General features: G+C 31.5%; 1 protein-coding gene across 5 annotated transcripts in view; it reads right to left on the bottom strand.

The window, feature by feature from the left end:
- Window positions 1-13866, bottom strand: part of ORC4 (origin recognition complex subunit 4) — a 63936-nt gene that overhangs the window by 18074 nt on the left and 31996 nt on the right. For 2 of the 5 annotated variants that reach the window (XM_010974755.3, XM_064484755.1), the window contains exons 2-6: window positions 11708-11781; window positions 9055-9131; window positions 8394-8484; window positions 2699-2774; window positions 2156-2241 (exon numbers count right to left, since the gene is read on the bottom strand). In XM_010974755.3, the coding sequence (XP_010973057.1) occupies window positions 2156-2241; window positions 2699-2774; window positions 8394-8484; window positions 9055-9131; window positions 11708-11764 (387 nt within the window). In that variant the 5' untranslated portion in view covers window positions 11765-11781. Of the gene's footprint in view, window positions 1-2155; window positions 2242-2698; window positions 2775-5212; window positions 5301-8393; window positions 8485-9054; window positions 9132-11707; window positions 11782-12991; window positions 13012-13866 lie in introns of those variants that run through there. The other 3 variants (XM_064484754.1, XM_064484756.1, XM_031451368.2) reach the window with 3 other exon arrangements.

Here is a 13866-nt window from a genome sequence, read left to right on the forward strand (position 1 = left end):
AAGGTAGAAGAAACTTGCCTCAAATATTAGATAATATAACAATGTTTCTCTATTCAAGAGCATCCTATACAATTTGTACATATCATATCAAATTTGGCTATGTTTACTTGGAACACAGCCAAAACATTTTTGGATACAACTTAAATATTCTGGATGGAAATTAACAGAGTAGCAGATGAATTATCCAGATGTTCCAGCTTGTGCATAAAGGCCCTGTTAAAGTACTTTTTCACTAAAGTCAATTTTTACTTCATTGAGATTTTTTAAAGAAACAGCCAACTTTAAATTTGAGGAGATGTAAAGGAGAAAAGAAACCCATTTGTTTGTTTCCCAGTCAAGAGAACTGATATAAAATAGGTTTTAAAGAGCTTCTACATATTTTGTGATGATTAAATGCTGTCAAGTCAATACTGTTTCCAAAGTAGGCAGAGTAAGAGGTATTTACCATAACGTAAAGGTATTATCAGAAACAATCTGTTGGGAAATCAGTGGTCAAATTACTCAAAGGTTGCTTGTCTTCTGGCATTTTTTTAAAGACTATTTTATTATACCTGACATTAAGTGTATGTATATACTCAGATAAATTCATATACACATATTATAAGAATTTACTTATATATATAACTTACACACAAAAATATGTATACATATATAAATATATATACATATGCACACATATATATAAAAGAACATACAAGTTTGCTATATTCAAGCAGAAAGGCTCTGGGTAAGGGACTTACATTCTCAACGTCCAGCCTTTGTCATTGTATGATTTTTAGGCATGCTAATTGTGTTCTCTGAGCCTCAGGTGCCTAATCTATATAATGTAGAATTTAAACTAATAATCTGTACATGTGAGGATTATGATAACACCAGTGATGGTTAAGATGATAACCAAATGTGCCATGTATTATTTCATATGAATCCAATATGAACAGCTCTATTTGGGAAAGTCAGAAACACGAATCTACATCAATGGGAAACCAAAAGCCAAACTGAGTCTACATAATAGTAACTCTCCTTTGCCAGCTGGGTCACTACCTTCAAAATTACATTCTGAAAAGGAGGTAGAACAACAGATATATGTAGAAGGAAAATTTTAAACTTGTACTTCAAAGACCTGCAGAAAATGAAGGGTGACAAATAACTGGCTCAACTTTTTATAGATAATTTTTAAAGAATAAAATTACTAAATGTTAGGAGGCTTATACAGCTATGGTAGTATTACTGCAGCAGAAGAGTACACAGCTTACAGATTAAAGTGGCACCACTGCATCACCAGTGATCAGAAGATGAACTTGGAATGTACACAACTCACTTTAATTGCATTAAGCAGTATGAGGATGAATCATCTCATCATGAAAATTACAGCAGCTGCAAATTAAGTTAATCATGTTTTCCTTGAGCCTTATAAATCAAGTGATAGGTAAAAAGTTTAATATAAGTTCCAAAACATTTCGAATCAGTTTAAGTTACTGATGTTTACTGCTCTGAGATTCCAAACTACAATAATGAAGTGTGGGTTACCTCCTGAAAACATTTAATAGTAAGAGATAACTTACATTTATACAGTATATTACCATCCAACTTTTTAAAAAAACATAAAAACATCTTTAGAATGAATCTGTGAAGAAGTATAAAAAGAAAATGCCCATTTAACAGAAGAGGAATCTGCAATTCAAGATATTCCCTAGCCGTGATCGCCAGCTAGTCAGTAGTTGTAGGGCAAGACTCAAACCCACCTTTTGTAGCTTCAAAGTCAGTGTGTTTTCCACTACTCTCATGCTATCCAAGTCTCATAAATCTCATCTAGAAATAAACTGCTACAGTATAATATTTGAAAAAAACATATTCATCTGTCTCAAGGATAGAGAATCAGAATATTTATCTTACAGATACAGAAACAAATTCAGATAATATCTACATAATCCTGGGTTTCTTAGCTATTTTATAGCAAGTATAGTCTACTTCCAAAATATCTAAACATAAAGATTGATGAATAAATGCGTCCTGGTACATTTACACATTCTTAGGACAAGAATCTTCATATTTCAATTTAGAACCCTTCCTAGTCTTACAGAAATATAAAATATCTATGTTCTACAAAGTTTACTTTGAAGCCTATTTAATTAAAAAAAATAAAAATCATACTTACAAAAACTTTATCTCCAACTACATTTTCCAGATTTAATTGCCTTGTGATTTCCTTTAGGGCAGTTTTATCATTGATCTGTAGCAGTCCTGAAGTAAAACCCATTTAAAAGTATTAAATTAAAATGAAATATGTATTTGATATAATGCAGATTATTTTCTAGTCAAATAAATTTTCTAATGCTTTTTAAAATTTAACTAGAAAGAAAAAAGTTAAAGCCTGTTAGTTCACAGTATTTCCTTTCAAAAACTCCACAGTGAAGACATTTAATAAAAACAGTCACCTTCCTTGGGGTTAGTGTTACTCAAAAGAGATAAGAAAATCAAGACAAAAAACAAGAGACTATATGCCTCCTTTATTATTGTTTTTAGTCTCTAAAAAACATTGTGTACAGTATGCTAAAGTTTTTAAATGTTAAACAAGGATCTAATTTTTAAAATACAATTATGAATGCAGATTTAAAATATACAAGTAAATTTAGTTTCATAATATAAAAAGCTGTCATGGCTTACATCACTTCCAGTGGCAAAGTGATGACATACTTACCATTTAGGTGAACTTGTAATACATTCTCATTCACTTCTTCTACTTCCATTAGTTCTTTCAATGCGTGGTTTATTAACTAAACAATATTTAAAAGTTTATGAAATATTTAATAATATGTAAAAGATAGTAAGCCCACATTCTTTTTCAAACCATGAGTATTAGGAACAGAATATAAACAGACTGCCATTTTAAAGAAACAAAAAAATCTGCAGATTCTTTACAGATAAAAGATTTAACTAGAACTTCTAATGTCTGACTCTTCTTAAGATGCCAGAGTCAGGACTGATGCCACACTCTCAATCAGCTGCCCACACTTCTAACAAAAATTTAGAAACAACCCTCAAGTTTTCAAAGAAATATTTCTCTACAAGTCACATAAAACAATGGCCACGTAAGAACTTCATGTCTCCATCACTTTATTAGATGTTTCCAGCATTTACTCTACTAAATTATTATCAAAATCAGTTCAGACCAGAACAATGCTAAATGACTGTGAAATGTCTACCCTCAACACATCAATTTCTATGAAATACTGTGAACCACTCTGTATGTTATGAAATGAAAGTCAAAAGACATATTAAAGGTTAATTTGAAAAGGAGATATTGCCTTTGTTAGTTGTTTATGTAAAGAAAGCCCTTATTTAAAAAACTTAGAGCTTACAATAAAAAAAACTGCTAATAATGTTTAAAATATAATAGTAATTATTACTAAAAATACACCAGAAAGTGTTACACTACCTTAAACTGTTCAATTATAAAGCTTCACATTTTTATAATTACAGGTTTTTACACCACATACATGCATTCTTTATATTTTTTGATTTGTGACAATGTATCACTCATATTGCAGTATCATATAAATCTCTTCATATTAATATTGCATACATTTTCTCAAATTTGGAAATGAACAGAATTAAGAAAAACCAAAAAAGCTTTCTAAAAGAAAGAGTAATGGTGGATTATACCTTCTAATACTAAAACAGAAGGGTACTATCCCAAATTACACAGTCCAGGAAATAGGCTCTATTAAAAAATTAGTAAAGACGGCATCAAAATTTAATGAGGACAAAAAGGATTATTCAACAAAGGCACTGAGACAACTCGCAAGCTATTTTGAAAAACAAAATACAATTTGTATTTGTGATAGTCTACCTCTGTTTGTCACTGCAACATCTCTGCACAATATTAAGAAGCAAATACCCTCATTTCGACTTACTAGGTTTCACAATAGGGTATCAAACGTACTAGCTATTCCTGGTATATGTGTGTAGTTTTTAAAGCATATGGAATTCTACCTCAGATCACAGGTAGTCTAGGTCCTCTTAACAAAAGATAATTTCAAAATATCAACTGTCAAACTATGAGTAAAAGCCCAGGTGAGGCAACATTTTTTACAGAAAACCATCATAAGGTAAGGTGGTATTTCCCTGCCTTTGGATCAAGTCAGACCCTATCACAAGAGTTAGTCCCCAGATGATACAAACTTGGGTCTCTCAAAAATATAAGCTTCCCTATATTTTCTTAGTAATATGCTATGTTCTTGCCCCCACTCTTGAGATTTTACTTATAAAATATCTGTATTTCCCTGGCTCTGATTTTATGTTTAACATCATTTTGTTTGATGAACTGTTGAAAACCACTTCAACAAACCACACTATAAAAGAAAACTTTTTGTTTGCATATAACACAACTGTTTATGAAGAAAATCCCAACAACTTGACAAATTCCTAGAACTGGTAACCAATTATAAGCAAGGTTTCAGACATAAGTTAACACACAGAGTTCACTTGCTTTCCTATATACCAGCAACAAATACTTAAGAGCATAAAATTAAAAATATAATGCCATTCACATTAGCACCAAAAAATGTGAATACTTCGGTATAAATCTAACAAAATATGTATAAAATCTATGAGGAAAACCATGAAACTGAGAGACCTAAATAAATGGAGAGATATTCCATGTTCATGAATATGAAGATTCAATACAGTTAAGAAACCAATTCTTCCCAATGTGATCTACAGATAAAACACAAAATTCCACAACTGAACAAAAAATTGTGGATACTGATAAATCGACTCTAAAGTCAATATGCAAAGGTGAAGTGTCCAGATTAGCCACAACAATACTGAAGAAGCACAAAGTCAGAAGACTGACACTACCTGACTTCAATTCTTACTATAAAGCTAAAGTAATCAAGATAGCGTGGTGTTGGTGAAAGAACAGATATATAGATCAAAGGAACAGAACAGAGTCCAGAAATAGACCCACACAAATAGTCAACTTATCTTTGACAAAGAACCAAAGGTAATTCATCGAAGAAAAGAGTTTTTTTCAACAAATGGTGCTAAAACAACTGGACATTCATATGCAAAAAAAAAAAAAAAAAAAAAAGAACCTAGACAAAGACCTTATACCTTTCAAAAAATATCTCAAAATGAATCATAAACCTAAATGCAAAATGCAAAGAACTATAAAACTTTTAGAAGATAATAGGAGAAAAATCTATTTGACCTTGGGTTTGGTGATGAAGTTTTAGTTGTAACGCCAAAATCATGATCCATGAAATAGTTGGTAAGTTGGGCTTCTTTAGAAGTAAAAGCTGCTAGGCCAAGGGTGATGTTAATAGAATTAAAGAACAAACTATAGACTTGGAGAAAACATTTGCAAAATACATATCTGATATATCCAAAATATACAAAGAACTCTTAAAATATATCAAATAAGAAAAAAAAAATTTTTAAATGGTCATAAAATACCTCACCAAAGATATACAGATGAAAAATAAGCATATGAAAAGATGCTCAATGTCATACACCTTTAGAGAACTGTAGGAAATCAGTATGTTCCTAGATCTCATTTTCTCCTGTACTGATACAAGAGTATCACTATGGAGCTTTCTGAAGAATTAAAGTATTAATGATAATGTGTTATGCAAAGACAATAAAATAATGAAGACTCCGGAAAAAAAGGAAAATTATTCTTTATTGAAGAGAGACCTAAATTCACATTAAGAGGGTTTTCAGATTATATCAGTTTTTATGACCTACACTTAAGATACAGCCTGTGAAATTTTTTACATTGCTAAGACAGAGAAATTCTACAAGCATCCAGATAGAGAAAAATCGCACACAAACTTAACAAGTTAGCTGTGGTGGTCTTCAGTGATGTGAACCATACTTCTGGTTAACTTCTCTTTCTAGGGACTTAGGAGAAATGCACTTCCTTGCTTTCTTGAAATTAGGTGTGACTATGTGACTCACTCTGGTCAGTGAACAGTGAAATGTCTCTGTACCACTTCCTGGTGGGAACTTTAATTAAAAGTGTCCATGATTCATCACACTCCCCTCCCTCCACTGGAGTACTTGTCGGGAAATATGCTGAGATAAACTACATCACTTCTTTTCAGTGACTGCAAGGAGCAATGCCCCCTCACTGATCCACACTGGGCAAACAGCAAAAGTAAACAATAAACTTCTTTTGTGTTAAGATACTGAAATTTGGGGTTGTTATGACTGCATAACCTAAACATTAGATTGATACAGCAGTTTATGAAGGTAAAAAAGAAAAGCCTGCCCTTGGAGTTTTCCAACAAAACACAAACTGAATAAAATCTATGTAATTCCAAAGGAGAAGAAACTATGACCCAAGAGTACAACCCCAGTCATATTGTAAGTAACGTGTAAAATAATTTTTGAAGTATTTAAAATACTGTTTTTTAAAATATCTCCCAATATTACTAAACTTCCTTTCTTTTTTATACTTCTGTGGTCTGAATGGCTTCTTTAGTGATTTGTTATGTTAACTAGGTTGTGGGGTTTCTCCCCCTTGCATTCAACCAACTTCATATTCTTTAGTTTTTTTAAACAGACTTTATGGTCATGTAGTTCATGCACCAAAAAATATAAAATGATACACAGTGAAAAGATTCCTACCTCTGTTCCTATTTGACTAGGTCTTATTCCCCTCAACAAATAACCAATTGTATTATTGTTCACTATTTCAGTAAATTTTTGGTGCACATACAAACCAACAGAAATATGGACTTCTTTTCTTTCCCCTTTTTTTATGGACTATATACAAATGTTTCCTTTTTCTTTTTTATTGCTATAATAATTGTCTATCATATGGATGGATGTACCATGATATATTAACTAGAACTCTGTTGATGGGCCTTTACATTGTTTCTTATCTTACACTATTAGCAAACAGTGCTGCAATGAGTAATTTTGTACATATGTCACTTCACATGGGTAAGTTCCTTGAAATGTTACTGAGTCAAAGGATATATGCATTTGTAATGTGGTTAGATTTTGTCGATTCTAATTTATACTACCAGCAAGAACATCAATGTGTTATCAATTTTACAGGTTTTTTTGGTCAACCTGGTAAAGAAAATTGTTGTAGTTTTAATTTAACTTTATTATGAGTGAAATTTTACATGTTTTTAAGTTTATATTTTTAAGTTTAAGACCTATTTGTAATTAATTTCCTATGACCTTTTTTTGCATATCTTTGCTCAGTTCTTCTATTGTTAATAGAATTATTGTTAATGATTTAAAATAGTCTAACAGCTCAAAAGCATCTTAGTCACATAGTTCTGTAAAAAACTACCCAAAATAGCACTGAAGTCAAACAAAAGGATAATGATAATAAAAACTCAAGAATAAAGAAACAGTGGTTGTATAGAAGGACTGAATGAAATCAAACACAGCATCAAAACTAAAAATTACTATATGATTATAATTTAATAAATAAAGAATTCTTAAAAGATTAAAAAAGAAGAGAAAGGAAATTATCTAGATTTATGTACTTCAAACAATACTTGGAAATGAGTGCTGACAGTAATACCCTCAAGTCCTAATCTCCTCATATTACATAAAGTACAGTCAACACATATTGCTTAAAAAAATGAAAACATAATTTTACCTCTATTTGACATTATTTTACTTAATACAAAATAATACATAATATAAAATTTTACTTCTACACATAATTAAAAAGTATGTTAGTGAGAAATCTAAATGTATTGCATGGAATATAGTAGAAAACAAAATTTACAATTAAATATTAATACTTTTAATATAACAGCCATAATTTGCTTATATACTGAATTAAGAATGTAAAAAGATAAAATAAGGGGAAAAAACAGGAGTATCTTTTAGAGGTAACTAAGCAAATATAATAAAGTGGGAAAGTAGGAGAGAATTTTAGAAGATGTGAGTATGATATGAAAAAACTACCTGAGTTAGAGTTAAATAATAAACTAAGAGGGAAAAAAAGAACTCATGGTATGATAGTTACCTAATCTATAAAGAGGGACAATACCATACCTATCTCGCAGGGTTAACGTAAAGAATAAATGATAGAACATAAATAAAAGGCATAAGGAACATGCTCGATAAATGTTAGTTTATTTTTTTTCCATTGGCAATCACAAATTCTTCAAGGACAAAAGACCACAATGGAGCAAACATCACTGAAAACTTGTTACTGTGAGGAAAAATAAGGCAAAAAAGACTGCTCAACTCAAATAAACTACCCTAACTGTATAAAGGTTTAACATGTCTAATATGATTAAAAGGAAAAAAAGCAAAATGTTAATAAGAGAATAATGAAAACATTTTCAATGTTGTCTATAAGAATCATCACATGCCTACAAAGTAACGGAACATCAGAAATCAGCAGCTTTTACCATGGTCTTTCCTGATCCTCGGGGTCCAATAATGAGAACAGAGTTACTTTCTCCATGAATAGCAGTTCTTTTTAGCAGCTCAATTAAGTGTCTGAAATGACATAAATAGGCCAAAATTTAAAAAAAGAAAACTGAAATAATTTGCTAGATAATAATTTTTTAAAAGCTGAATTTGAATATGCACAAAAAACAGGCATTCTTTTTTTCTCTTCCTCTGGGCACTTGACTTATGCTTTAAGCAGTTCTACACAAAAGAACACAGATACTGATTCTCTGGAAACCTCAAGAAGAAACCAAGAAAGACTGAAATATCTTGGTCTTTTTGATGGTATGGGACAAAGGACAACAGTGGCAACTTTTAGGACCTTTTTACTCTATGGCTAGTTGCTGAGTATGAGGTGCAAGATCAGCATTCTTTCCACAATAGCAGATAATAGAAATGACATAAGACTGCAAGTTAAAGGGTTTTTTCATTATGAAAATATTTATATCTGCTCTTGCTTCACAACAGTCACTGTTTTTATACACAAGGCAAAGTTTTACAACTATAATAATGTCCATTAGCCTTGTTTAAGATAAACTGTGTGTATGACAATTTTTGCAAAATCTAAAGGGCATCTGTAAGTAGTTTCATAACAGACAAGGGGACAGCTAAACTCACTTATATTGTACTTGTACTCCAAACAGGTTACCATGTGGACTCTGATGACAAAACCTTTCACGTAAAATTCTTTGTACCTGATGAAAATAAAGTGAACAAGTATAAATGAAAATACATGCACTCAAAAACAAACAAGAGTACACATTTATAGCAGTCAGAATTAGGTATTAATGAATCAATTCAACCTTCCCTAAATAACATGTCATCATGAGTTCTGGCATTTTACTAAACTGTAAAATTTAACAATTCTTTTGACCTATCTCAAGTCCCAGAGAAAGAGAATTTAGTTGTGAAGGTTTCAACAAGAGAATTAGTTACTTTAGCTACATCAGCAATTTGAGGGCTGTTTCAATGTATGTGAATGAAGGAATACCTCACTGTGTAACACGTCAGCCAAGGAACAAAGACAGGAGAGAATCTAATCTAATAATGTAATCAAATCTAATAATGCTCATAAACCGCACCTCCGTCTCTAGAGACCAACACATCTAAACCGGTTTAGCTCAAGCCCTATCAATCTGCACCTGTCACAGAAGTCAGAATTCTAAGGAAATAAACTTTAAAAGTGCATATAGTTATTAAGGACCTATTAGATGCAGAGTACAATACTATTAAAAGAACAGGATCTATGCCTAAAAAAATACTACGAATATCCTGGAAAGAAATGACACATTCAAGAAACAACATGCAAAAAAGTAGTAACTCAGTATATAAGGAAATGCTCAGTTATAGAGAAGAAATAATATTCACTTAGGCTATAAAATAAGAAATCATTGGAATCAGTTAAGCAAAAATTCTTGTAAAGAGCTAAATTTTGAGTTTGCCTTAGAATGAAGGGCTCAGACTTAGTTGCAAAAAAATACGTCAGACAATCTACCACATTCTTTAAAAAAAAAATGGACCATTAAAATCATTCCTTTTCTGCGTTTGTTGCTAATACAAAGGTCCTCCAGGGACAAAAACCTTAAAAAGCTGTTTCAGATTTAGCCCCATCAGCAGAAACAAGAAGCCTTCAAGATTATTTGCTTCTCCCAGACTGACAGCATGGGACTGATCCTTCCCGTACCAAAGAAATAAATCTGAGTTCTCTTTCACATGTACCAGAGGCTCAGTAAAGCAAATTATTCACTGAGGATAAAATAATCCTTACTTATCATTATAGAGGAAGTGAAAAGAATAAGAAGACTGGTGCCAGAAGAGCCAATTACATGAATTTTAAAGTTTTTTTTCCCGAAATCTTAATGTTTTTAATCTATAAAATGAAGACAATAACACTTTTCTGGCAGGCCAGTTTTTGAAGGTTAAATAAGGCAGCTATCTGTAATGCAATATAGGTATCATTTACATAATACCTGATAACTGTAAAAGACTTAAAGAGACATATATAGATTCAACTAATCACAGTGTGTATTCCTCCACCTACATAAGACGGCTCAAAATCAAAAGACAACCTCTGTCTTTTCCTTTTTTTAAACTTCATTAAAGTCTATTACAGAGACAACAACTAGGTATAAAATACAAAATAGAGATAAAGTGAAGTGAAGCTATAGTGAATAGTCGAGGTTCAAAAATCCTAAAGTGATATGAGGTCAAAGTTAAGCAGGTGTATACATGTATAGAAATTAATTAAGCTGCACATGAAAGATTTGTGTAATTACAAAGATATGTAAATTATACTTATACTTCAGTTAAATCTTTTAAAAAAAAAACAGAATTAAACATTTTCCTTCAAAAAAAAAAAAAAGGAAAGTAAGGTCCTATAAAGGGATGTCAATAATACTTAGTTTTGATTTTTAAAAAATGTAGTTCTGGTCAAGGCAGAAAAATAGAAATGCCAAAGTAAAAATATTAAGTCCATTCCCTATTGGGTTCCTTAAGAGAGATATACATGTACTTAAGAAAACATTAAATGCTCATAATAAAAGCACTCAACATACTAGAAATATAAGGGGACTTTCTCAACTTTGATAAAGAGCATCTACAAAAACCTACAGCTAACATCATACTCAATGGTCAAAGACTGAATGCATTTCCCCAATAACAAAAACAAAGTAAGATTGTCTGCTCTTCCTATTTATTCAATATTATACTGAAAGTTCTACCCAGGGCAATCAGACAAGAAAAAGAAATGAAAGGCATCCAGTTTGGAAAGGAAAAAGTAAAACTATCTCTATTTGCAGATGACATGATCTTATATATAGAAAATCCCAAGGAATAAACTAAAAAAACTATTAAATAAGTGAGTTTAGCAACATTGGAGAATACAAGATTAACATGGAAAAATCAATTTCATTTAGATTCACTAGCAATGAACTAATAAAAGATAAAATTAAGAAAAAATTCAATTTACAATAGCATCAAAAGGAATAAAACAATTAGGAATAAATTTAACAAAAGAAGTACAAAACTCTGAAGATAATACTAAAGTGAAATTAGGGCACATTTAGGAAAACATGAGTAAAGTAAGATTCCACCTATCCAAAGACTTACAGAGGATGAAATTAGGAAGTAGCAAAGATACTCTCCCCTTGAAAATGGAAAGAGTAATTCTTCACACATGCTAAGCGGAGAATTCCAGTTAAAATGATGACTATTTCTTTGATCACCTTTGCATGGTAACAAGACCTTCAGATTAATGCAAATATATACTAACCTGTGAAAGATATTCTGCTTGTATTAAGCTGTTACTCTTTGATTTACGACCGCTCATTTCAACAAACTGAAATCCTTAAAAAATTAATAAAAAATTTTAGCATGAATATAATAAAGACTATTGGCTTACATAGATTATGTAAAAATTTACTATTACAGAATCAAAGTACAAGTTTCAAAACATGAAAAATGTTGAAATTTCTCAAACTTTAAAAATTTCTCAGCTGAACTTAGCTGTAGCAATCAATTCACAATATATGTAAATCAAAACATCGTGCTGTGTATCTTGAATTTATAAAGTGATATATGTAAGTTATTTCTCAATAAAACCAGAAAAAAACATTTCAGTGGCTCCTCTTTGTCTAAGTATAGGCTTATTTGACACTCCAATTTCACATTTTAGATGGTTCTTAAAATTACTCCTACTTTTCCTTTCACTCTATTGTTCACCTTCCCTTCCTTGCCTTCAAAAACAAAAAACAAACAAACCAAAAAACCCTGTGTTTCCTTTATATAGAATGTTTCTTCCTGCATCCATCCCACATGATCATTCCTTTCTGAAAGCCTTCACTTTCTTGCTCCACTCACCAATCACACAGTCATTACAGACTGGGTAAAATGTCTCTTCTGTACACATACATAATTGCCCATATTTCTCTTTATCCATAATCAAATCATACTAAACAAAATTTAGTTAATTGCCAGCGTCCCCAGATTGAGGATACCTAAAAACTCCAAGCATTTTAGCATAACATCCAAAATAAAATGGGCAATGATAACTGGAATGGAAAACATATATACCAACAACAACAAAAATGTTTTGTAAAATTCTCTTTAAGGACAACATACTCATAAACACCTTCAGCTAAAAGATCTAATTTTTTTAACAGTAATTTCCTGCAGAACTACTTTACTCATCAGGTAATAATAGCTCAATCAGAAATTGTTTCAAGTGCTTTGCACTTATTTACTTATTTAATCCTCAGAATAACCCTATGGAATAAGTACAATCATAATACTGCTTTCACATGCAAAGACAGAAAGGTTAAGTAACTTGACCAAAATCAAACAGAATGTAAGTCACAGAGCCAGGTAAACTCAACCAGGTTATACTTGATTACAGATAACTATTATTTATTTATTTATTTTTATTTATTTATTTATAGGAGTATATACTTGGTTATATATAACTAACTGCTACTTAGCCAACAGTTTTTAAAAATAACTTGAAGTAAGATCAGCCACTGTGACATATTTTATATTCATATTTATTAATTTCACATACCAACAATGAGACGCCAACCCTTGGAATGTTGTTTTCTTCTCTGGAAATGCTAACAGGACAGCAGCTGAGCAAGGCTTTGACAAACAAATAGCAAGCAAGTCTGACTCCCCCTAACTATACAGCCAAGGCCTAAACCCCACAGGGCTTCTGGCTCCAGACACTCAAAATGGAAACTCAAGAAGAGAGTCCTCTACTGATGTCTTGTCCCTTAAGAAGCTTCTTTCTTAGGAGAAAAGTGGTTTTCTCAGCTACCCTACGGCACCTTCTAGCAGCCTTTTCTCTAAACAAGGCACTTTGCTTGCGAGTCTTTCTTTATATTAATGATTTTAATTTTACTCTATCTATTTTATTTTTTTTCCCTTAAGTCAGAGTTGTGTGTGGGCAAAAAAAAAAAAAAAAAAACTGTTTTAGCAACATGAAATGATATCCTCATCCTGGTTTAAGATACTCCTGACTCAAAAAGATCTACAAGCCAACATCTGAAATCACAGGAAACAATGGAAAAACTGTCCCCTAGACAATAAGAAGCGAATTTTTAAAAAGTGGAGGAGAGCTTTTATAATATACTTTATCTTTTTAGAGCTTTATTAGCTATTTCTTAGTACTAATGGAATTAAAATATGTTTCTCCCCATTTCATAGGCTGAGAAAACACTGCTCAGAAGACCTAAGTAAAATGCCTGAGGCCACAGGGAAGGTGTCTAATCTGCCTCCCTGCATCAAGTACACTTCAGGTAAGCCACTAAAAGCTGCATTTTCTTCATTTGGTGATCATTCATGAAAGAAACATACACACTACTAGTTCTGTGCCTAACCTACAAAAATTTTGACTGCAAATTAAGTCTTAGTCAAAAGATTGTTTTTAATACAACCTGT

Source organism: Camelus dromedarius, chromosome 4 (assembly GCF_036321535.1).
Source record: "Camelus dromedarius isolate mCamDro1 chromosome 4, mCamDro1.pat, whole genome shotgun sequence".
Lineage (NCBI taxonomy): Eukaryota > Metazoa > Chordata > Mammalia > Artiodactyla > Camelidae > Camelus > Camelus dromedarius.